This window comes from Capra hircus, chromosome 23 (genome assembly GCF_001704415.2).
Source record: "Capra hircus breed San Clemente chromosome 23, ASM170441v1, whole genome shotgun sequence".
Classification (NCBI taxonomy): Eukaryota; Metazoa; Chordata; class Mammalia; order Artiodactyla; family Bovidae; genus Capra; species Capra hircus.
The window spans coordinates 45598561-45624302 of record NC_030830.1 but is presented as its reverse complement, the minus strand read 5'-3'; the positions used below and the strand labels follow the sequence as shown (position 1 = coordinate 45624302).

General features: G+C 40.5%; 1 protein-coding gene across 3 annotated transcripts in view; it reads right to left on the bottom strand.

Annotated features, from left to right (window-relative positions):
* The window catches only part of ZNF451 (zinc finger protein 451), a 97128-nt gene that overhangs the window by 30720 nt on the left and 40666 nt on the right, over positions 1 to 25742 (bottom strand). For all 3 annotated transcript variants that reach the window (XM_018038936.1, XM_018038938.1, XM_018038937.1), the window contains exons 8-11: positions 15873 to 16026; positions 15231 to 15378; positions 11003 to 12582; positions 9170 to 9313 (exon numbers count right to left, since the gene is read on the bottom strand). In XM_018038936.1, the coding sequence (XP_017894425.1) occupies positions 9170 to 9313; positions 11003 to 12582; positions 15231 to 15378; positions 15873 to 16026 (2026 nt within the window). The remainder of the gene's footprint in view (positions 1 to 9169; positions 9314 to 11002; positions 12583 to 15230; positions 15379 to 15872; positions 16027 to 25742) is intronic.

The window sequence follows — 25742 nt, the reverse complement described above, 5'->3', positions numbered from 1 at the left end:
ACTGGAAGAATCAGTACTAACTCAAAAATGACTATACGAGCCAAAGCAACCTACAGATTCAATGCAATCCCTATCAATGACATTTTTCACAGAACTAGAACAGAAAATCTCAAAATGCGTATGGAGAGACAAAAGACTCTGAATAGTCAAATCAATCCTGAAAAAGAAAAATGGAGCTGGAGGAATCAGGCGCCCTGACTTTACAACAGTCAAATCAATCCTGAAAAAGAAAAATGGAGCTGGAGGAATCAGGCGCCCTGACTTTACAACAGCAAAGCAATTCAGTATTCTTGCCTAGAGAACCCTAGGAAAAGTATGAAAAGGTAAAAAGATTTGACACTGGAAGATAAACCATGCAGGTTGATAGGTGTCCAATACGCTACTGGGGAAGAACAGAGAAATAGCTCAAGACAGAATGAAGGGCTGAGCCAAAGCGGAAATGACACCCAGTTGAGGATGTGTATGATGGTGAAAGTAAAGCCCAATGCTATAAAGAACAATATTGAATAGGAACCTGGAATGTTAAGTCAATGAATCCAGGTAAACTGGACGTGGTCAAGTAAGAGTGACTATTAACATTTTAGAGATCAATGTACTAAAATGGATGGGAATGGACAAATTTAAGTCAAATGACCATTATATCTACTACTGTGGGCAAGAATCCCTTAGAAGAAATGGAGTAGCCCTCATAGTAAATAAAAGAATTCAAAATGAAGTACTGGGTACAGTCTTAAAAACAACACAATGATCTCTTGGTTCATTTCCAAGGCAAACCATTCAACATTTTAGTAATCCAAGTAACACAGTAATCCGATGACTAACGCTGAAGAAACTGAAGTCAAACAATTCTATGAAGAACTACAAGACCTTCTAGATCTAACACCAAAAAAAGATATCTTTTTTATCACAGGGGATTGGAATGCAGAAGTAGGAAGTCAAGGGATACCTGGAATAACAGGCAAGTTTGGCCTTGGAAGCAAGGCAAAAACTAACAGAATGTTGCCAAGAGAACACATTGGTCATAGCAAATGCCCTCTTCCAACAATATCAGAGATGATTCTACACATGGACATCACCAGATGGTCAATACAGAAATTAGACTGATTATATTCTTTGCTGCCAAAGATGGAAAAGCTCTAAACAGGCAGCAAAAACAAGACGAGGAGCTGACTACTGCTTAGATCATGAGCTCCTTATTGCAAAATTCAGGGTTAAATTGAAGAAAGTAAGAAAATTAGTCCATTCAGGTATAACCTAAATGAAATTTCTTATGATTATATGGTGGAACTGAAAAATAGATTCAAGAAATTAGACCTTATAGAAGAGTGTCTGAAGAACTATAGATGGAGGTTCATAACATGGTACAAAAGGTTCTTAACATGGTACCAAAACCATCCCAAAGAAAAAGAAATGCAAGAGGGTAAAATGGTTATCTGACAAGGCGGTACAAATGCTGAGAAAAGAAGACAAGCAAAAGGCAAAGGAGAAAGGGAAAGAAACATCCAACTGAATGCAGACTGCCAAAGACTAGAAAGGAGGATAAGAGAGTGTTCTTAAGGGAACAATGCAAAGAAATAGAAGAAAACAATACAAGGGGAAAGACTAGAGATCTTTTCAAGAAAATTAGAGATAGCAGGGGAACATTTCATGCAAAGATGGGCTCAATAGAGGACAGAAACAGCAAGAAACAAACAGAAGCAGAAGAGATTAAGAAGAGGTGGCAAAAATGCAGAACTGGGCAAAAAAAGTCTTAAGGACTTAGATAACCATGATGGTGTGGTCACTTACATAGAGCCAGACATCCTGAAGTGTGAAGTCAAATAGGCCTTAAGAAGCATTAACTATGAACAAAGCTAGTTGAAGTGACAGAATTCCAGCTGAGCTATTTCAAATACTAAAAGATGATGCTGTTAAAGCACTCTACCCAATACGGCAGCAAATTTAGAAAACTCAGCAGTGGCCACAGAATTGGAAAAGGTCAGTTTTCATTCCAATCCCAAAGAAGGGCAATGGCAAAGAATGTTCAAACCACCACACAACTTCGCTCATTTCACATGAGGGCAATATAATGCTCAGAATCCTTCAAGCAAGGCTTCAGCAGTACATTAACTGAGAACTTCCAGATGTACAAACTGGATATAAAAAAGGCAGAGAAACCAGAGAGCAAATTGCAAATATCCACTGGATCACAGATGAAGCAAGAGAATTCCAGAAAAACATCTACTTCTGCTTCATTGACTACGCTAAAGCTTATGACTGTACGGATCACAAGAAACTGAAAAGTTCTTCAAGAGACGGGAGTACCAGAACACCTTACCTACCTCCTGAGAAACCTGTAAGGCAGGTCAAGAAGCAACAGTTAGAACTGGACATGGGACAAAAGACTGGTTCATAATTGGGAAAGGAGTATGATAAGTCTGTATATTGTCACTCTGCTTATTTATCTTATATGCAGAGTTCAGTTCAATTGCTCAGTTGCGTCAGACTCTTTGCAACCCATTAGACTGCAGGACGCCAGGCCTCCCTGCCCATCACCAACTCCCAGAGTTAACCCAAACTCATGTCCATTGAGTTGGTGATGCCATCCAACCATTTCATCCTCTGCCATCCCTTCTCTTTCTGCCTTCAATCTTTCCCAGCATTAGGGTCTTTTCCAATGAGTCAGCTGTTCGCATGAGGTGGCCAAAGTATTGGAGTTTCAGCTTCAACATCAGTCCTTCCAATGAACATTCAGGACTGATCTCCTTTAGGATGGACTGGTTGGATCTTCTTGAAGTCCAAGGGACTCTCAAGGCTCATCTCCAGCACCACAGTTCAAAAGCATCAATTCTTCAGCACTCAGCCTTCTTTACAGTCCAACACTCACATTCATACATGACCACTGGAAAAACCTCAGCCTTGGCTAGATAGACTTTTGCTGACAAAGTAATGTCTGCTTTTTAATATGCTATCTAGGTTGGTCATAACTTTCAAGAAGGAAGCATCTTTTAACTTCATGGCTGCAATCACCATCTGCAGTGATCTTGGAGCCCCCAAAACTAGAGTCAGTCACTGCTTCCACTTTTTCCCCATCTATCTGCCATGAAGTGATAGGACTGGATGCCATGATCTTAGTTTTCTGAACGCTGAACTTTAAGCCAACTTTTCACTCTCCTCTTTCACTTTCATCAGCAGGCTTTTTAGTTCTTTACTTTCTGCCATATGGGTGGTGTCATCTGCATATCTAAGGTTACTGATATTTTTCCCAGCAATTTTGATTCCAGCTTGTGCTTCACCCAGCCCAGCGTTTCTCATGATGTACTCTGCATATAAGTTAAATAAGCAGGGTGACAATATACAGCCTTGACGTACGCCTTCTCCTATTTGGAACCAGTCTGTTGTTCCATGTCCAGTTCTAACTGTTGCTTCCTGACCTGCATATAGGTTTCTCAAGAGGCAGGTCAGATGATCTGGTATTCCCATCTCTTTCAGAATTTTCCAGTTTGTTGTGATCCACACAGTCAAAGGCTTTGGCATAGTCAATAAAGCAGAAACAGATGTTTTTCTGGAACTCTCTTGCTTTTTCCATGATCCAGTGGATGTTGGCAATTTGATCTCTGGTTCCTCTGCCTTTCTAAAACTAGCTTGAACATCTGGAACTTCATGGTTCACATACTGCTGAAGCCTGGCTTGGAGAATTTTGAGCATTACTTTACTAGTGTGTGAGATGAGTGCAATTGTGCGGTAGTCTGAATATTCTTTAGCATTGCCTTTCTTTGGGATTGGAATGAAAACTGACCTTTTCCAGTCCTGTGGCCACTGCTGAGTTTTCCAAATTTCTGGCATATTGAGTGCAGCACTTTAATAGCATCATCCTTTAGGATCTGAAATAGCTCAACTGGAATTCCATCACCTCCACTAGCTTTGTTTGCAGTGATGCTTCCTAAGGCCCACTTGACTTCACATTCCAGGATGTCTGGCTCTAGGTGAGTGATCACACCATCGTGATTATCTGGGTGATGAAGATCTTTTTTGTATAGTTCTGTGTATTCTTGCCACCTCTTTTTAATATCTTCTGCTTCTGTTAGGTCCATACCATTTTTGTCCTTTATTGAGCTCATCTTTGCATGAAATGTTCCCTTGGTATCTCTAATTTTCTTGAAGCCATCTCTCGACTTGCCCATTCTATTGTTTTCCTCTATTTCTTTGCATGGATCACTGAGAAAGGCTTTATCTCCCCTTGCTATTCTTTGGAAAACTGTGCATTCAAATGGGTATAGCTTTCCTTTTCTCCTTTGCTTTTTGCTTCTCTTCTATTCACAGCTATTTGTAAGGCCTCCTCCGACAACCCTTTTGCCTTTTTGCATTTCTTTTCTTTGGGGATGATCTAGATCCCTGCCTCCTGTACAATGTCACAAACCTCCATCCACAGTTCTTCAGGCATTCTGCCTATCATATCTAATCCCTTGAATCTATTTGTCACTTCCACTGTATAATTGTAAGGGATTTGATTTAGGTCATACCTGAATTATCTAATGGTTTTCCCTACTTTCTTCAATTTAGGTCTGAATTTGGCAATAAGGAGTTTATGATCTTAGCCACAGTGAGCTCCGGGTCTTGTTTTTGCTGACCGTATAGAGCTTCTCCATCTTTGGCTGCAAAGAATATAATCTATCTGATTTCAGTGTTGGCCATCTGGTGATGTCCATGTGTAGAGTCTTCTCTTGTGTTGTTGGGAAAGGGTATTTCCTATGACAAGTGTATTCTCTTGGCAAAACTCTATTAGCCTTTGCCCTGCTTCATTCTGTACTCGAAGGCCTCATTTGCCTGTTACTCAAGGTGTTTCTTGACTTTCTGTTTTTACATTCCAGTCCCCTATAATGAAAAGGACATGTTTTTGGGGTGTTAGTTCTAGAATGCCTTGTAGGTCTTCATAGAGCCATTCAACTTCAGTTTCTTCAGCATTACTGGTCGGGGCATAGACTTGGATTACCGTGATACTGAATGGTTTGCCTTGGAAGCGAACAGAGATCATTCTGTCGTTGTTGAGACTGCATCCAGTACTCCATTTTGGACTCTTCTGTTGACTGTGATGGCTACTTCATTTTTTCTAAGGGATTCTTGCCCATAGTAGTAGATATAATATGCAGAGTACATCATGCATAATGCCAGGCTGGATGAATCATAAGACGGAATCAAGATCACAGGGAGAAATATCAACAACCTCAGGTATGCAGATGATACCACCTTAATGGCAAAAAGTGAAAAAGTACTAGAGAGACTCTTGATGACAGTGAGAGGAGAGTGAAAAAAGCTGGCTTAAAACCCAGCATACAGAAAACTAAGATCACAGCATCCAGTCCTATCACTTCATGGCAAACAGATGGAGTAAAAATGGAAACTATGACAGATATTTTTTCTTAAGCTCCAAAATCACTGTAAATGGTGACTGCAGCCATGAAATTAAAAGACACTTGCTCCTTGGAAGAAAAGCTATGACAGACCTAGACAGCATATTAAAAAACAGTGACATCACTCTGCTGGCAAAGGTCCGTCTAGTCAAAGCTATGGTTTGTTCCAGTAGTCATGTATGGATGTGAGAGCTGGGCCACAAAGAAGGCCAAGTGCCAAAGTATTGATGCTTTTTAATGTGGTGTTGGAGAAGACTCTCTAGAGTCCCTTAGACAGTGAGGAGATTGAACCAGTCCATCCTAAAGGAAATCAACCCTAAATATTCATTGGAAGGACTGATGCTGAAGCTGAAGCTCCAATACTTTGGGCATCTGATATGAAGCATCAACTGATTGGAAAAGACCCTGATGCTGGGAAAGATTGGTGGAGTGGGGAGAAGGGGACGACAGAGGACGAGATGGTTGGGTGCCATCACCAACTCAATGGACATGAGTTTGAGCAAACTCTGAGAGATACTGAAGGACAGGAAAACCTGGTGCGCTGCAGTCCCTGGGGTTGCAAAGAGTTGGACATGACTGAGCAACTGAACAACAATGCAGTTACAGTCATCAAAGCAGTATGGTAGTGGCATCAATATAGAAATATAGATCAACGGAACAGGACAGAAAACCCAGAAATAGGCCCAAACAGTTAAGGCCAGCTAATCCATGACAAAGTAGGCAAGTTTACACAATGGTGGAAAGATAGTCTCTTCAACAAATGGTGCTGGGAAAAGAAGACAGCAACATGTAAAAAAATTAAATTAGCTTATTCCTTAATTCCATATGCAAAAATAAGCTCAAAATGGATTAAAGCCCTTAATGTGAGACAAGACTATATAAACTCTTAGAGGAAAACATAGGCAGAACATGCTCTAACATAAATTACAGCAGCATCTTTTTTGATACATCTCCCAGAATAATGAAATAAAAACAAAAATAAACAAATGGGACCTACTTAAACACTTTTGCACAGCAAAGGAAACAAAAAATGAAAGACAACCCAGAAAATGGGAGAAAATATTTGCAAATGATGTGACTGATAGGGATTAGTCTCCAAAATTTACATTTTATGACACTTAACAGCATCAAAACAAATAACCCACTCAAAAAATGGGCAAAGACTGGAACATACATTTCTCCAATGAGGACATACAGATACACCTATGAACAGACGTTCAGCATCTCTAAGTATTTATTAGAGAAATGCAAACGAAAACTACAATGAGGTATCCTCTCACACTAGTCAGAACAGTTATCTTCAAAAAACCCACAAGCAACAACTGCTGGAAAGAGTGTGGTGAAAAGGGAACCCTGTTATACTCTTGGCTGCAATGTAAATTGGTACAGCCAGGATGGAGAATGGTATGGAGGTTCCTGAAAACACTGAGCAGAGCTACCATATGACCCTGCAATCCCACTCCTGGGCATACAGCTGGAGAAAAATGTGATCCGAAAGGAGACACGCACCCGTCCTTCACTCACTGCAGCACTGTTTACAATAGCCGAGACATGAAAGCAACTTAAACCTCAATCAACAGAGGAACGGATAAACAAGAAGTGGTACATATATACAATGGTATATCACTCAGCCATTAAAGAGAGTGAAATAATGCCATTTGCAGCAACATGGATGGACCTAAGGAATGTCATACTGAGAGAAGTCTGTCAGACAGAGAAGGAGAAATATTGTATGACATCCCTTACATGTGGAGTCTAAAAAGAACTGATACAAAGGAATTTACTTACAAAACAGAAAGAGACTCTTAGAGTTAGAAAATGAACTTATGGTTGCCAGGGGAAAGGGATAGTTAGGGACTTTGGGAAGGCCATGTACAAACTGCTATTTAAAATGGATAATGAACAGGAACTATTCTATAGCACACGGAACACTGCTCAATGTTGTGTGTGCCAGCCAGGAAGGGAGGAGGTCTCGGGGGAGAATGGATACATGTATACGTACGGCTGAGTCGCTTTGCTGTTCACCTGAAACTACCACAACATTGTTAACTGGCTATACACCAAAACAAAATTAAAATTTTAAAGTTAAAAAAAAAAAACCTCATGATTGGGAAGATGTGAAGAGGTCAAAATACCAACAGCAACAGGAGTTTGGAAGAAGTTGATTCCAACTTTCATGGATGACTTTGAGGGGTTCAAGAACTCAGTAGAAAACGGAACTGCAGATGTTGTGGAAAGAGCAAGAGAACCAGAATTAGGAGTGGAGCATGAAGATGTGACTGAACTGCTGCAATCTCAAGATAAACCTGTAATGGACGATGAGCAAGGAAAGTGGTTTCTTGAGAAGGAATCTACCCTAGTGAAGATGCTGTGATGACTGTTGAAATGATAAGTAAGGATTTGAAATATTACATAAACTTAGTTGATAAAACAGCAGCAGGGTTTGAGAGGATCAATTCCAGTTTTGAAAGAAGTTCTACTGTGGGTAAAACGCTATCACACAGCGCTGCAGACTACAAAGAAATCATTCATGAAAGGAAGAGTCAGTCAATGCAGCAAACTTGACTGCTGTCTCATTTTAAGAAATTGCCATAGTCGTCCCAACCTTCAGCAACCACCACCCAGATCAGTCAACAGCCATCAACATGGAGGCAAGATACCACCCCAGCCAGCTGAAAGATTATGACTCACTGAAGGCTAAGGTAATAGCGTTTTATAGCAATAAGATGTCTTTCAATTAAGACATATTTTAAGACATAATGTTCTTGCTGACTTAATAGACTAAAATATAGTGTGAACATGATTTTTACATGCATAGAGAAACGAAAAAATTCGTGTGACTTGCAGTGGTCTGGAATTGAAACTTCAGTTATCTACTGGGTATGCCTATACGCAAGAGGCTCACTGTACTAAATTTCAGTTAATCAAAGAGAAGTCTCTCTCCCAGGTTTGGTCAATGGCTTATAAAGAGATTTAATGTATGGCCAAACCAACCTGAATCTACCCGATCTCATGTCATCTCTGAAGCTGAGCCTGGTTAGTACCTGAATGGGAGATTTATACAAAGATGCACATTTATAAACAGTAAGGAAAAACTGAAGAGGCAGTTATGTAGAAAACAGTAATTCTGTAGCTACAAGGTCCAAGTTCAAAAGCTAACTCTATTATTTTATTTTTATACTTGGCAAAAAAAAAAAAAAAAAAAACCTCTCAGCCTAATTCCTTACATTTAAAGGGAGAAAATTATAATAATCAGTAAGCATGGGCTCCCCTGGTGGTTTCAGGTGGTAAAGAATTCGCCTGCACTGCAGGAGACCCAGGTTCAATCCCTGGGTCAGGAAAATCCCCTGGAGAAGGGAAATGGCTACCCACTCCAGTATTCTTACTTGGAGAATTCCACAGACAGAGGAGCCTGGCTGGTTATAGTCCATCAGGTCACAAAGAATCAAAAACGACTGAGTGACTATTTTTCTTTAAAAAAAAAAAAAAACCCACAGTACCTGGCACACTGTAGGTATTGAATAAAAAGGCTCTTTCAATCTGTAGCTACAGATTTATAAACTGTGGGTCCACCAAAAAGAGGTAACACCTATCACAGAGAAACGCAAGGAGAAAAATATTCTAGTACTGTAACTATAATGCAAGGTGACAAAATTTCAATTTTGTTTCTATCTCCTATTCAGAAAGGTTCAAGAAGAGTCCTTTTAAAGCAAAACATATTCTAAGGTGTGTGTAGGGAGTGGGAGACGTTGCCTCAAATGTTTTTCTTATTGCCATACCTTGAAAGCCCCAAATAAATGTTCCTTGGTTAAGATGCCCTGGTAGGTGACCAAAAAAGTTGGACCAGTTATCGAAGTCAACAAAGACTATGTGAGTCATAGTTCGCAGGTAATCCAAGTCTGGGAGCTCAACAAGCTCTTCATCTGAGAAAAAAGAAACATTGACAGGAATTTGAGAAGAATTAGCTAAAAACTTTTCAACTTGTCAACTTAACATTAATCTTGCATGTTTTTTTACTTCTACCTAAGGCATGTTGTGAAATCCAAATGACACAGTATATTTAGATAAAAATATTTTGAATATTTCAGAAATGACTGTCCTTTCTACAAATATGTGCCACTGATCCTGGCTTTCTTTAAAAGTCATTTATAAAGGGAATTTTTTTTTTTTAATTAGTGTACTGGAAGATCTAAAAGACCAGGCTTTAAGGCTAAGTAACAACTAAGACTCGAACCATTCATCAAAATAAACTTTAGAGGTTACTTGCTAAGAACTTTCTTGCTACCAGGAGTCTGTTCTTTTCCTAACCTGGACTGATCCATCGGCACGCCTCTGGCTCTATGCTCCCTGGAGTGCAGACAGGAGACAGCCCACACGCTGCTCCTAGGCGCCTCCCTCCAGAGACTCATCTCCGCTCTCCCAGGGCCTCTCCGCCCTGACCCTCTCCAACTCTTGTTCTCCCTCCTCTTCCCTCCTGTCACACCTCTCTGCTTTGACAGGGCCTTACAGCTTCCAGTGGCAGCAATGAAAACCCTGAATGTTTAAACTCTTTTTAAAACAGACAGCTTCTACTCCACCTAATAAAGACTGCCTCAGAAAGAGCCTGCCATTCTTTCTCATTTCTAAACCATGTATTTTCTTATCTCTCTTCTTAAAATACTCAATAATTTAGGTTTAGATATGACAATGACCTCCTGTCAAACATAGACCAACACAAATTCCCCAAAAAGAACAGAACAGAACATAAAGCAGTATGGCCACGGTTTCACTGTTAGAAGAAGAGTTGAATGGGGCTGGAGAACATCATTTAATCAACATAAAACAAACGCCTAATGGTGATGACAAGAGCTACCTGTGTTACAAAGCAAGTCTAAAAATTCAGTCGTTCTTAACAATACTTTACTAGCCGAAACTTTTACATATCCTCATTTTTCCACTCTACACTGCATAATTTACAGTCAATTTTTATTTAAAAGAATATATAATTAAAGTTATACTCAAAAGGAAACAATCATACTTCTAAACAAAATAAAAACACTGCACTCTTGTAGAGTTCTTCAATTTTATCATAGAAGGAAAGTCTAGGGTAATCCACACCTCAGTATTCTGCCTGGTTTCTTGTTTCCACTTAACAACTAATTTCTAATTGCTATTTTAACTCTAAGTAAAAGCTTTTCTTCCAAAAAGGAATAAGGAAAATAAATTCTCAAGTGATCTTTAAGATTTCTCAGAGAATAAGGCCAAAATAGAAACAAAAAGAAATCACTGACTTATCCTTTTACTGAATTTTAGTCTAAATGATAGTAACATGCAGTGTACTTTCAAATCTGACTTTCAGAAAGACCATCCATTTTTCTTATCTTTCAAAATTCCCAAGTCTTTTGGAAAAGAAAATAAAACGTTATCTGAAATACCTATTAGTTTAACAGGTATTCTTTGTCCCCCCAGGTTGAGAGGGCAGTTGCAGGAAGCATCGGGAACACGGATCTCTGTACCCGCTGCAGAAATGATTACCCCATCTCACCCGACCCCGGGCGGGCTGCCCCCTGGCGCGCGCCTATCAATCACCAGCACGTGGGACGCCAGGCGTCAGGGCTGGTTACCTGCCGTACCTGCGCTCTGGCCGCTGAGCTCCGTCTCCGTGGCTCTCTCCGGTTCTGCAGTCTGCAGCCCGCCTGCGGTCTGTCTGGGCTTTCTCTCTGCCCGGGCGGGTGGTGGGCTCTTGGGCTCTGCCGAAAGGCGGGTCCCCACCGGCCCCCGCGGCGAGCAGTGCTTCCTGTGGAAGTGCTGCTGCGCGCTCTCGGGGTCCTGGAAGGCCTTGGTGCACGTGCCGCACTTGATGAGGCCCCTCGGCGGGGCCTCCAGGTCCGCGTGCGCCTGGCGCACGTGCGTGTGCAGATCACTGAGGCTCTGAGTTGTGGCTGAGCAAACGCCACAGCGGAACCACAGGCGGCCCTGGCCCAGCAGAGTCTGCAGACAGCGGCCGTGGTCCTCCCGCCTGTTGACTTTGCAGAGGTAGCTCTCGCGGCAGCCGCAGGTCAGCAGATTACCCGTCTCTATTACTGGAAAATCACTCTCCGTTTTAATGGAAGGTTCCCTTTTTTCTGACACAAATACATAGTCTGTACTGTGGTGCTCCTTATAATGAGTCAAAAATGCATCTTCCACTTTAAAACTCAGATCGCAAAGCCCGCAGAAGTACTTCATCTTCACCTCATTGTCGTGCTCATCCTGGCAATGTCGCTGCAGTGTTTCCATCTTGTGAAAAGTCTTTTTGCAATGGGTGCAGCTGTACCTGTGAAACTGGTGACTTGTTAAAGACATGCAGTGTTGCTTTACGCATTCTTGGGAGTCAAACATATCTTCACAAATTCGGCATTGCCATTTACCCCTCAGAGGACTGTTTGCTGGGGAGTGATCAACAATAGTAATAGCTGAAGGATTCTCAGCAGTCAGATCACTCACCAGCGCTGTAGAGGATGATGGCAAAGTGTCACCTGCCACCTCATTTGTCTCATAAAAATACCTGTGTCCACTGTGAAACTCAGTCACATGGGCCATTATAGCTTCTTTCCTCCTCAACTCCTTTTTGCATGTCCGACACCAGAAAAGAAAGTTATTTAAATGTGCCCCTCCATGAATGCGGCTCATGTGTAAACGGATGACTCCCAAATCTTCACACACCTTCCCACAGACCACACACTTGTAACACATTGTGTTTGCTGAGAAAACATGCTTTTCTACTGCATCTTCACTGGGGAAGCGTTGATGGCATTCACAAAACCAGGTTTTAACAAGTGACCTTTCCTTCTGAAAACAAACCACACCCCCAAGGCTTTTAACTCCTAAATTCATCTTCTTTTTTGGAACAGTGCTACAATCCTGTGAGCTAGATTCTTGAGAGGACATATTTCTTTTCAGTGATGAAAATTTTGACTCATCTTGCAACAGGTGCAAGTCAGAAGGAGGTTTGTTCCCTTCACTGCTGTGGCAATAAAGTAAGATTGATTCTTCCATTGAGTTAATGAGTCGGACTTTGTGTCCTGAATTCTGCTTGTGATTCCAGGTACTGGTTTCATCCACAAAGACATGGTTGCAATGTGGACAGTAACCTCTCAGGAGGAATTTCTCTGCCACCTGAGCAATGCTCTTCTCAGCTAGAGCTACAGGACCGGCATTTCGACAACGAACTCTAAATTGGATAAAAAGATAAACTTGTAAGTATTTCTAAATGCAGTATCTCTGCTTTTTATTGTAGTAATTATTAAGTAAACATGTGTACATAGCACTAAAGATTGTTTTTCAACAAAGAGGCAGATGATATAATAATATCCTATCTACCTAAACATTACCTACATTTTGTCTGATTTTAATCCATATACCAAAGGATAAAACTAGAATCCATAAAAAAGGTTTTTTAATCCAGACAAATTTCAGAAAAGTAGAAACAATGTAAAATGCACTGATAGGGATGTTATGGGACAAGCAGGTAACCAACTTCTCTATGGTGCAGAGGAGCACGACAGAGACATTCTCAACAGCCTGGTACCTGCTCTTTACGAATGGACTCATTTTAGGCCAGGAGCATGCCATGCTCATGGTTGCTTTTACACTAAAAAGTGTCCGACACCACTGTTCATCAGGGAAATCCAGATTAAAACCAAATGAGACTCTCCAAAGGACAACTAAAATGAAACAAGACTGGCAACAGCAAACCTTGGCAAGGATGTAGAGAAACTGCCACTCTCTCACCCAGCTGGGAGAAACACGCACCAGTGCACTCTGGGAAATGTCGAGTAGACTTATAAAACTAAATACACATCTACTCTTTGATCTCGCAATTCCAATCCTAGATATTTATCCAAGAGAAATGAAAACATATGTCTATAAAATGATTTGTATAAGATGCACATGATAGCCTTATTCACAACAGCTAAAAACTGAAAAAAATCCAAAGGTCCACCAACATGAGGATGAATAAGCAATTGTGCTATATTACTCACAAATAAAAGAGAACAATGAACTAAACAATATGGATGAATTGTACAGATGCTATGACAAACACAAAAGAGTGCATACTATACATGATTCCATTTACATAAAGATCTAGAGGAGATATTATCAATGTAAGGTAGAAAAAATATCCGAACAGACTGCTGGGGATGAGAGGGTGGGAGATGACCAGGAAGGAAGGATGGGTTGACAGCTGTATCCAGTCTACAGATCATAAAGGTTAAGGGGGCAGAGGGCTAGGAATGAAAAACACATGAAAAAAATCATAACGGTTAAGATTTGTAAACTTCAATAAATTGTTGAAACAATACGTCAGAAACAAAGAACTATAAACAATCATTAAGCGTGATAAGGCACATAAAGATGTATAAGGATGGTGGTGTTGAGCATTATCAAAGTTGGGAGATGGATGAGAATTGATGCTTTTGAACTGTGGTGTTGGAGGAGACTCTTGAGAGTCCCTTGGACTGCAAGGAGATCCAACCAATCCATTCTGAAGGAGATCAGCCCTGGGATTTCTTTGGAAGGAATGATGCTAAAGCTGAAACTCCAGTACTTTGGCCACCTCATGCGAAGAGTTGACTCATTGAAAAAGACTCTGATGCTGGGAGGGATTGGGGGCAGGAGGAGAAGGGGATGACAGAGGATGAGATGGCTGGATGGCATCACTGACTTGAAGGACGTGAATCTGAGTGAAGTCTGGGAGTTGGTGATGGACAGGGAGGCCTGGTGTGCTGCAATTCATGGGGTCGCAAAGAGTCGGACACGACTGAGCAACTGAACTGAACTGAACTGATACTAGTCTGTTGACGTGCATATGGTGAAATTTTCCATGAAATATTTAAGAATAAAAATCCTGGCAGGATGAGGATTTGAACTCATGAACTCAAGAAATACAAGTCAGAACTAGGACTGTTAACAACAGTAATTATACCAAGTTTATACAGAATAATTATACTCAGCTGCCTGATTTTTAGAGAATGTATTTTACTTGAAAGTTTGTGAAAACAACTGTTCTAAGTAAACAAATGCAACTGTATCACTTAGTAGATACAAACTTTTAATGCATTTTAAAGAAATAAGGAGGGGGGAGACCTAAGAGAGCATCAAATGCGAACTACAGTCTTTGAATTATGAATCCAACAAACCAAATGTAAAAAACTTCATGAAGTGACCAGGGAAAATTTGTTAACTGATCAGATGTTTGATGATATTAAAATACTAGTTTTTTAGGTGTCACGGTATTACAGCTATTTTTCTTTAAGAAAACAAAAAAGAAAGAATGCTTATCATCCATAGGTATATGCTGGAGTATTTACAGATAAAATAACAAAATTTGCTTCAAAAGTAAGAACTTGCAGGGATGAAAGTGCCATGTAGTGACAACTACTGAAGCCTGGTGACAGGTGTATTAGGGCTTATTATACTCATTACTTTTGTATATTGCTTGATAATTTTCATTGTAAAGACAAAAATACCACACTCAATTATTTGATCAATTTGGCCTTTGATTGACATGCAATTTTTCACCTGTTTGTCATATTTTTCATGCTAGCTGACTCAAAGCCAACATTCTATCTTAACCCTCTCCTCCCACAGGCACAACCCTCAGCAACCCATACAAAACTTACAACTGTCAGCTTGTTTAACGTCTACAGCAGTATCAATGAACCCACTTTCCTCATACCTCTCCTCTTATTATGGTAAATCTGGGTAATGTCCAGGCAAATATCCATTCTCATTTTAAAGGAGAGAAATACAGAATATAAACCTATTTGTTGAATCCCCCTGTTGGTGAAGAGCCTTTTGGGCAGGACCAGTACAAACCTGAAATGGGCAGTAAGCTCCATGTGGGAACGTAGGGTCTGGTGGCAGGCCACACACTTAACTTGAAATGGAACATCTTTGCACAGAGAGATCAAAAGTTTCTTTGCAAAAGATGGAAATGATATTGGCTGTGCCACTGCCTTGTCATCTGAAAGACAAAATGAACTATAACTTGCAAAGATTTGAGTGGAGTGACCCGGCCTTCCTCCCCTCTGCCTTTCTCAACATCCAGTTAGTAAGTGAAAGAAGATAATTATTTATGTGATGAAAATCTAAGAAAAGTCATTTTCTAGCTTCAATTAAGTGTGATGGATGCTGAACTCATGCTCAAACTAAAATCTGAGTTTAAATGCAGGGAAACACCCAACTTCCCAATGGATATACAAAAACATTATTGTGCATAAATGTTTTCTTCCCTAGTTTGTCTTCATTCCTCAAAGTAAACCTTACTCTTAGGTACAGATAAATATTAGGAATCTTTTTTTTTTTGAAAAATAAAAACTGAGATAAACATCTTTCACTTTCACAGTTCTCAAAATTAATGTGAAAATAAGTTATCTCAAGAATTACCTGAGATGTACAGTACATCATCAAAGGTTAAGGGAGTTTAATAATTTTCATCAGAAGAGAGTATGAACATACCACCCAGTTTAAAGCTCTGATGGAAATGATTCTTTCCCGACATGTGCTTCAAACACTCATCCTTGCTGCTAAAAAGGAGGAAGCAATTTGGACACGCAAAACACTGAATAATCTGAGGAAGAAGGTTGTTTTTATGTCCATCATCTGCAGCTTCCTAAAATACAAGGCAAAGTTATATTATAGACAACTAAAATCAATACTCAGTTTCTTAAGTCAACTTTCAAAATAACCTATTTATTATACATTTGGAATATTTTACGTCAGTTTTTAACATGAAAACTTTTCTCCCCTGTGAACTGTGGAATTGTTTTATCATAAATAAGGTCCCATATATGAATTTTTAAATTTTTTCCTTAAAAACAAATTGTTTCCATCTTTCTGTGACAATAAAGATAAAAGTATGTTTGCTTTCTAGACATTTTTTATATATATACAATATTATATAAATGCATAAATATTTTCATATCACATGTTTTATGTTTTGCTTTGCCCACTCTGCAATATAACCTATGTTTACAAATATGTATTCTTCCATAAATTTCTCCATGTTTGTCATTTATAAAAAATATACAAGGGGAACTGCCATTGTTTTATCAAATATTGTCCTCTTACAGATCTTCTGCCTCTCAGTTTTCTTATCCCATAATACCTAACAGAAATCCCTAAAAATCAACTGGTGTCACTCTAGTTTATTCTCTGTAATGACCACAAACTACTTCATGGTGTGGATCTACTAAGATTTAGTCAACTATTCATTTTCAGGCTTTTTTTTTTTTTGCCACTACAATGATTTTGTAAACATATTTATAAAAATATATTGTTGACTACATATCCTTATTATATACTGCTTTCCCCTCATTATCAGGAGTGGCCCTATTGGGTTAAAAGTTTTTGGTAATTAAAAGATATTGTGTAACTGCTGCTCAAAAAGATTCTACCAATTCAGGTTCCCTAGCACCGAATGAGTCTGGTACAGGCGATTATGGACCTTATTTTTGTGTCTGCAGTCTTACGGACATGTGCTGTGTTAAGCTGCCTTTCCTGTCTACTTGTGCTATGAGCTTTCATTCATACAATTCTGTGTTGCTTACTCCATTCCAGTCTCAAGTTTTATTTTTTCCCCTCTGGTCAACCTGTATCCATTCTTTGTTATCAAAACTAACTCTGTCTCATCCTCCATCTTTAAAATATTTTTCATCAAACACCTATCTATTAAGTTTGTATATGATCACCTTAAAATTCTGATAGTCAAATGGGCATCCTTTTGTAGTGTCCAGGTTTCCAAACCTGGTTAAGAGCTTTCTCTGTTTATTTTTGTTTTTATTTCCATTATTCTAGGAGGTGGGTCATAGAGGATCTTGCTGTAATTTATGTCAAAGAGTATTCTGCCTACGTTTTCCTCTAAAAGTTTTCTTGATTCTGGCCTTACATTTAGATCTTTAAACCATTTTGAGTTTATTTTTGTGTATGGTGTGAGAAAGTGTTCCAGTTTCATTTTTTTACAGGTGGCTGACCAGTTCTCCCAGCACCACTTGTCCTTTCTCCATTGTATATTCTTGCCTCCTTTGTCAAAGATAAGGTACCCATAGGTGCATGGATTTATTTCCAGGCTTTCTATCTTGCTCCATTGGTCTGTATTTGTTTTTCTGCCAGTACCATACTGTCTTGATGACTGCAGCTTTGTAGTACAGTTTGAAGGCAGAAAAGTTGGTTCCTCCAGCTCCATTCTTCTTTTTCAAGATTGCTCTGGCTGTTCATCAAAACTTTACAAATTATAAACACTGGATAGGGTGTAGAGAAAAGGGAACCTTCTTAAACTGTTGGTGGGAATGCAAATTGATAAAGCCACTATGGAGAACAGCATGCTGCTGCTGCTGCTGCTAAGTCGCTTCAGTCATGTCCGACTCTGTGCAACCCCAGAGACGGCAGCCCACCAGGCTCCCCCGTCCCTGGGATTCTCCAGGCAAGAACACTGGAGTGGGTTGCCGTTTCCTTCTCCAATGCATGAAAGTGAAAAGTGAAAGTGAAGTCACTCAGTTGTGTCCGACTCTTAGCGACCCCATGGACTGCAGCCTACCAGGCTCTTCCGTCCATGGGATTTTCCAGGCAAAGTACTGGAGTGGGGTGCCATTGCCTTCTCCAGAGAACAGCATGAAGATTCCTTTAAAAAAAAAAAGCTAGGAATAAAACTGCCATCAGTTAAGTTTAGTCGCTCAGTTGTGTCTGACTCTTTGCAACCCCATGAACCACAGCACGCCAGGCTTCCCTGTCCATCACCAACTCCCGGAGCTTACTCAAACTCATGTCCATTGAGTTGGTGATGCCATCCAACCATCTCATCCTCTGTTGTCCCCTTCTCTTCCTGACTTCAATCTTTCCAGCATTAGGATCTTTTCCAATGAGTCAGTTCTTCGCATCAGGCGGCCAAAGTACTGGAATTTCAGCTTCAGCATCAGTCCTTTCAATGAATATTCAGAACTGATTTCCTTTAAGATTGACTGGTTGGATCTCTCAAGAGTCTTCTCCAACACCACAGTGTTGGTGAAGTTCAAAAGCAGTTCAAAAGTTCAATTCAAACAGTTCAAAAGCATCAATTCTAAAGCATTTAGCTTTCTTTATGGTCCAACTCTCACATCCATACATGACTACTGGAAAAACCATAGCTTTAAATAGATGGACCTTTGTCAGCAAAGTAATGTCTCTGCTTTTTAATATGCTATCTAGGTTTGTCATACCTTTTCTTCGAAGGAGCAAGTATCTTTTAATTTCATGGCTGCAGTCACCACCTGCAGTGATTTTGGAGCCCCAAAACACAAAGTCTGTCACTGTTGCCATTTTTTCCCCATCTGTTTGCCATGAAGTGATGGGACCAGATACCATGATCTCAGTTTTCTGAATGTTCAGTTTTAAGAAAATTTTTCACTCTCCTCTTTCACTTTCATCAAGAGGGTCTTTAGCTCTTCTTCATTTTCTGCCGTAAGGGTGGTGTCATCTGCGTATCTGAGGTTATTGATATTTCTCCCGGCAATCTTGATTCCAGCTTGTGCTTCTTCCAGTCCAGCATTTCTCATGATGTACTCTGCATATAAGTTAAATAAGCAGGGTGACAATATACAGCCTTGACGTACTCCTTTCCCAATTTGGGACCATATTGTTCCATGTCCAGTTCTAATTGTTGCTTCCTGACCTGCATACAGATTTCTCAGGAGGCAGGTCAGGTGGTCTGGTATTCCCATCTAAGAATTTTCCATAGTGTGTTGTGATCCACAGTCAAAGGCTTTGGCACAGTCAATAAAACATAAGTAGATGTTTTTCTTTGGAACTCTCTTGCTTTTTTGATGATCCAACGGATGTTGGCAATTTGATTTCTGGTTCCTCTGACTTTTCTAAATCCAGCTTGAACATCTGGAATTTCACGGTTCACATACTGTTGAAGTCTGGCTTGGAGAATTTTAAGCATTACTTTGCTAGCATGTGAAATGAATGCAATTGTGTGGAAATTTGACCATTCTTTGGCATTGCCTTTCTTTGGGATTGGAATGAAAACTGACCTTTTCTAGGCCTTTGGCTGGAAACTACCACATGACCCAATAATCCCACTCCTAGGCATATATCTCAAGGAAACAATAATTGAAAAAGACACACGTATCCCAGTGTTCACTGCAGCACTATTTACAATAGCTAGGCAATGGAAGCAACCTAGATGTCCACTGGCAGATGAATGGATAAGGAATACTACCCAGCTATAAAAAGGAACATGTGTGAGTTAATTCTAATGACGTGGATGAACCTAGAGCCTATATTACACAGCATGAAGTCAGTCAGAAAGAGAAAAACCTGTATATATTAACACGTTTATATGGAATCTAGGAAGATGGTACTGATGCTCCTATTTGTAGAGCAGCAAAGGAGACGCAGACGTAAAGAACAGAGTTTTGGACACAGCGGGGGAAGGAGAGGGTGGCATGGTTTGAGAGCGTAGCATTGAAACATATATATTACCATATGTAAAACAGAGAGCTAGTGGGATCTGCTGCTGAGAACCTAGAGAGGCAGGGGTGGGATGCTGTGGGAGGTGAGAAGGAAGTTCAAGAAGGAGGGAACATATGTATACCTATGGCGGATTCATGTTGATATATGGCAGAAACCATCACTATATTGTAAAGCAATTATCCTCCAACTAAAAATAAAAATTTAGAAAAAGAATATCATGATCCTCACAAAAATAAAAATTTTTTAAAAAGCCTCCTCTATCCCAAAATTGGAAGTATTTTTCAGTGTATATTTATATGTGTATGTATATGTACGTGTGCTTGTATATAAATATAATTTAACTTGTTAATGGTCTTTAGAGTAATAGCCTTAAAAGTTGTATTGTGTCTTCCTAAATTTCTATCATTAAGTATACACAATAGTTTGTGTAGTTGCTTATGAGATGCAACAGGAGGGGGGACAGGAAATTCACATTCATACTAAGTACAGTATGGTTCAAATGTGCTTTTCCAATTAATCCTTACAATAACCCATGAAGTACTATTTTCATTATTTACTAATGAGAAAGCTAAAGTCTAGGTAAGTCAACAAAATCAGCACCACCCTTTCAGCTGCACCCTCAGAAGACAGAGGGCTGCCATTCACCCAGCTTCATAGCTTTGGTGGGAAATCCTGTGCTCTTTTCGTCACTCTTCACCCATTTTATTTTGGTGACAGCCGTGTAAAAGATAACCCCTAGTCTGACTTTCTACATTCTGATTAGAAGGTTCCAAACAAGAGCACTAAAAGTATTTACTAACTTATACACATAACTTACCAATTTACACAATGGCCCCTACTTGAAGAACTCTAAGAAAATAAGCTGTAGTTCAAATGTGAGTTATAACTGAATTCAAAACAAGCTTGTTTAAATTGTTTGCTCAATAGAATAAAATTGTGATTCCACATAAAATTTTATGGGAATATACCTAATTGCAAAGGTATAGCATATTTGCAAATATCTTCCAAAAACCAGGAGAAGGAATGGGAAATATGATGTCCAGTAAGTTAAAAGTACTCAAACCCTTTTACCACTGTATTTCCAGTCATACTAAATCAAAATACACCACAGTAATTAGAACCACAACAAGATACCACATCACAGACACCCCTAGGATGGGTATTTTATAGACAGATAATAGTGCTGGCAAGGCTGTGAAGAAATGGGAGCCGTAGGAAGGCAAGCTGACACACTGCGCTGGGTAACAGTTTGCAGTTCTTTAAAAACTTAAGCATAATAACTGAATGGCCCAACAATTAGCTCATTAGAGAACTGAAAACATATGACCACACAAAGACTTGTACATTTGTTTCTGTCAACATTATTCACAACAGTCAAAAGTGCAAATAACCCACGTGTCCACCAGCTGAACTGACAAACAAAAGTGGCATATGTTCACACAATGGAATCTTATTTGGCAATAAAAAGGATTAAGTATTGACACAAGCTACAACATGGACGAGCCTTGAAAACACTACGGGAGGTAACATCTGTTCACCCACAAGTGACGCTGAAGCACCCTTGGGCTTACAACACGTCCACCACCACCCCCCGCACCAAGAGGGAGAAAGGCAGCAAGCTACCTGGGGACAGACCCACTAGCCTGAATGTCAAAAAAAAAGGCTAACCACTTGCTTCTCAAAGTGTGACCCAAAGACTAGAAGCACTGCCATTACTCAGAAGTTTGTTAGAAATCCTCAGTCTAAGGCACAACATTAACCTGCACTTTAAATGACTGGTGTGCATTAAGATTTGAGAGGCACCAGTCCAGACAGAAGACACTGGAGACAAAAAGGGAAGGGCAGAAAGTAAAAAATAAATTATGGACAGTTTCACAGTTCACTGAAGAACATCATCTTGATGAAACAGAATGCACACCTAAGCAATCTTCTAGCGACCTCTTCTGGTTGATTCATGATACGCAATGACAGCGCCATGCACACTAGCTCATTTTGAGTCCTTGTGACGGACACTCCAAAGAATAAGCAATAAAAAGTCTTTATTAAATACTGTATGGCAGGCCCTAAGTGCTTTGTAACATGTTATGCTTTCTCTCAACAATTCTGGATCAAAGTGTAACGATTTCACTTTAGAGATGAAGAACTAAGCTCACACATGTGCCGTAACTTGGTGAGAACACACAGTTAATAAACCTGATATGGAATCCAGGCTTGTCTGACACCAAAGACTTTGCTGTTTCACCATACTGCCTCCGGGAAGGCTGAACATTACAACCTTACTTCCCAGAGAGATGGCAAAAGGGAGGGCAAAAGAGCATGGAACGAGCAACTCCTAGAAAGAACGGAAAACTAATGAAATTCGGGAAAACACAAATGAGAGTGAGTATTCATTAATTTTAAAGGTTAAAATGCCTATTCAGATTTATTGAAGGAAAAGGATAAACATACTTACAGCATGGAATTAAAAAAAAAAAAAAAACATGCCCTGAAGGAGTTCTAGTTCTGAAAAGGGTAGAATACTAACGACTCAGTGCAAACGATTCAAAACTGTGTGATGAAGTTGCACCTTTTCCCCTTCTCTCCCCCATCCTGGATCAGGACACTCAACAGGTCTACCATTTCTTTCTTCATGGTGTCTTCTGGGTCCACTTTAAGGTCTTTATTCTAAATACCCTTATCTAAGTAAACTCTTCTCTCATCTCAAACCTGCATTACTGCCAAAGTCACCTAAACTGGTCTCCATGTCCGTACCTTTGACTCCACCCTCAACACGGGTGCCATTCCAATACTACTCGGTCTCTGGTGTCCACCCCCGCCCCCAAAAAGGAGAAGGACTTCGGTTCTACAATTAAAGCACTCTAACTCTGAAGACATAAGCATTCTTCTCATCAGGTCACATCCTACAGTGGTGCCAGGACCTGCCCAATATCAAGTTTAAATCCTGTAGCTGTGCAGTCCAGTTATGACTTGAGTTGGGATCCCCAGGACCACCCCCAGGGCTAGGGGTTTGGCTGGGACTTACAGAACTTGGGGGACGGCTATACTCATGGCTATAATTTATTAGAGCAAAAGGAAACCAAGCGGAAAGGCACACTGGGCAGAGCCGAGAGGAACTAGCTTTAAGATTCCAAAGATCCTCTCCATGGAGACAAACAGAACACACTTGACAATTAATACCACCTTAAAGACTCAGTGCCTGCTGTGCGTGATTCAAGTCAAGCTAGGGCAAAAACCACCACAATACTGTAAAAATGATCCACAAACTGCAGAACAATTATGCCAAAGAAATTCCTGCACTGTTAAGAAAGGGCTAGGACCCACAACAGATTCTCCAGCCCGGGGATCTGGCAAAGGGACTAAGAACCCGCAGGGAATTTGACTTTGGAGGCCAGTGGGGTTTGATTACACAACTTACACGGACTAGGGAAACAGACTCTTGGAGGGTACAAACAGAACTTGTGCACACCAGGACCCAGGAGAAAGGAGCACTGACCCAGCAGGAGACGGACCTAGACTTGCCTGCAAGTGTCCAGGAGTCTCCGGTGGAGGTGTGGGTCGGTGGTGGCCTAGTGCAGGGTCAGTGGCGCTGAATACAACAGAGCATGCACAAGACAGGGCAGAGGAACCAGAGATCAAACTGCCAACACCTGCTGGGTCATCGAAAACCCAGACTTCCAAAAACACATCTATTTCTGCTTTATTGACAATGCCAAAGCCTTTGTGTGGATCACAATAAAATGGAAAATTCTTCAGGAGATGGGAATACCAGACCACCTGACCTGCCTCTTGAAAAATCTGTACGCAGGTCAGGAAGCACAATTAGAACTGGACATGGAACAACAGACTGGTTCCAAATAGGGAAAGGAATACGTCAAGGCTGTATATTGTCACCCTGCTTATCTAACTTATATGCAGAGTACATCATGAGAAACGCTGGACTGGAGGAAGCACAAGCTGGAATCAAGATTGCCGGGAGAAATATCAATAACCTCAGATATGCAGATGACACCACTCTTATGGCAGAAAATGAAGAAGAACTAAAGAGCCTCTTGATGAAAGTGAAAGAGAGTTAAAAAGTTGGCTTAAAGCTCAACCTTCAGAAAAAGAACATCATGGCATCCGGTCCCATCACTTCATGGCAAATAGATGGGGAAACAGTGGAAACAGTGTCAGACTTTATTTTTTGGGGCTCCAAAATCACTGCAGATGATGACTGCAGCCATGAAATTAAAAGATGCTTGCTCCATGGAAGAAAAGTTATGAGCAAACTAGACAGCATATTAAAAAGCAGAGACATTACTTTGCCAACAAAGATCTGTCTAGTCAAAGCTATGATTTTTTCCAGTAGCCATATATGGATGTGAGAGTTGGACTATAAAGAAAGCTGAGCACCAAAGAATTGATACTTTTGAACTGTGGTGTTGGAGAAAACTCTTGAGAGTCCCTTGGACTGCAAGGAGATCCAACCAGACCATTCTAAAGGAAATCAGTTCTGCATATTCATTGGAAGGACTGATGCTGAAGCTGAACCTCCAATACTTTGGCCACCTGATGTGAAGAACTGACTCACTGGAAAAGATTCTGATGCTGGGAAAGACTGAAGGCAGGAAGAGAAGGGGACAACAGAGGATGAGATGATTGGATGGCATCACCAACTCAATGGACATGAGTTTGAGCAAGCTCTGGAAGTTGGTGATGGACAGGCAGGCCTGGCATGCTGCAGTCCATGGGGCTGCAAAGAGTCTGAGTGACTGAACTGACTGAGGGCAAAAACTACCACAATATTGTAAGGAAATTATCCTCAAATTAAAATTAATTAGTTGATTTTTGAAAAGAGTTCAAATTTTTAAATAAGAGTTCAAAAAAAAAAAAAAAAGACTCAGTGCCCAGGGGGTTAGGTCATACCCGCCTAGTACAGACCAAAATGCTATAACCCCACATGGAAAGCAAGTGTTCAGCATAAACCACACCACCTGCACCTACAGTTCAGGCACAAAGAGCCACTCATCAGAGACTCTTTGGGAAACTGCCAATTTCAAGTTCCCAGACAGCTCGGTGCCAACCTCACAAGCAAGTCCATCTAGGGATGGAAGTCTCGGGCCTGCTGTGTACCCTGCTCTCTGCACCGGCCCTATTCCCTACTTGCTGCTCTCTGCAGGCTCCTTTCCACACCTTGCCCTTTCCATCTATCTGAATCCAAGCCTGGAAGACCACTTCTCCTCCGCAGGGCTCTGCCAACTTTTCCAGCTTCTTCTCTCCCCTTCCTCTGAACCTGTTTCCTCTGACGATTACCATTATGGCTTATTCATTCTAGAGCACATGGATTCCCCTCATACTACAGCCACTCGTCAGGGTTCAACAAGACACAGGCTCCCTAAAACTAACAATGGAGCAGACAGCAAACTGACTGCCAGGAGGCACGTCTACTCTAGGAACAGAGAACTCAATCAGAGACAGCTGAGAGCACGAGTCTCCACTCTGTGTGAACCTACACAGGATCCAGGGCATTACTGACATAACTCTCAGGAACAGGTCACAGACTAGTGAATTCTGAAAATATGGCTTAAAGAAAAACCTTACTAGTCTTTGGACATTAGCGTTTTACTATTTCAAAACCTAGTATTTACTCAGCAAATACCTGAAGTATCAATCTTTTCATAGGTTTTTAGCTACAAGGGTATTTAAAGGTGTTATTGTTTATAATGACAGAAAACTTTAAACTAATACATCTAATAGGAAATTAAAAGAGAGGCTTCTCAGGTGGCTCAGTGGGAAAGAATCCACACTGCCAATGCAGGAGAAACAGGTTTGATCCCTGATCCAAGAAGATCCCACATGCCGCAGAGTAACTCACCCAGTGGCCAGCTACAGCGACAG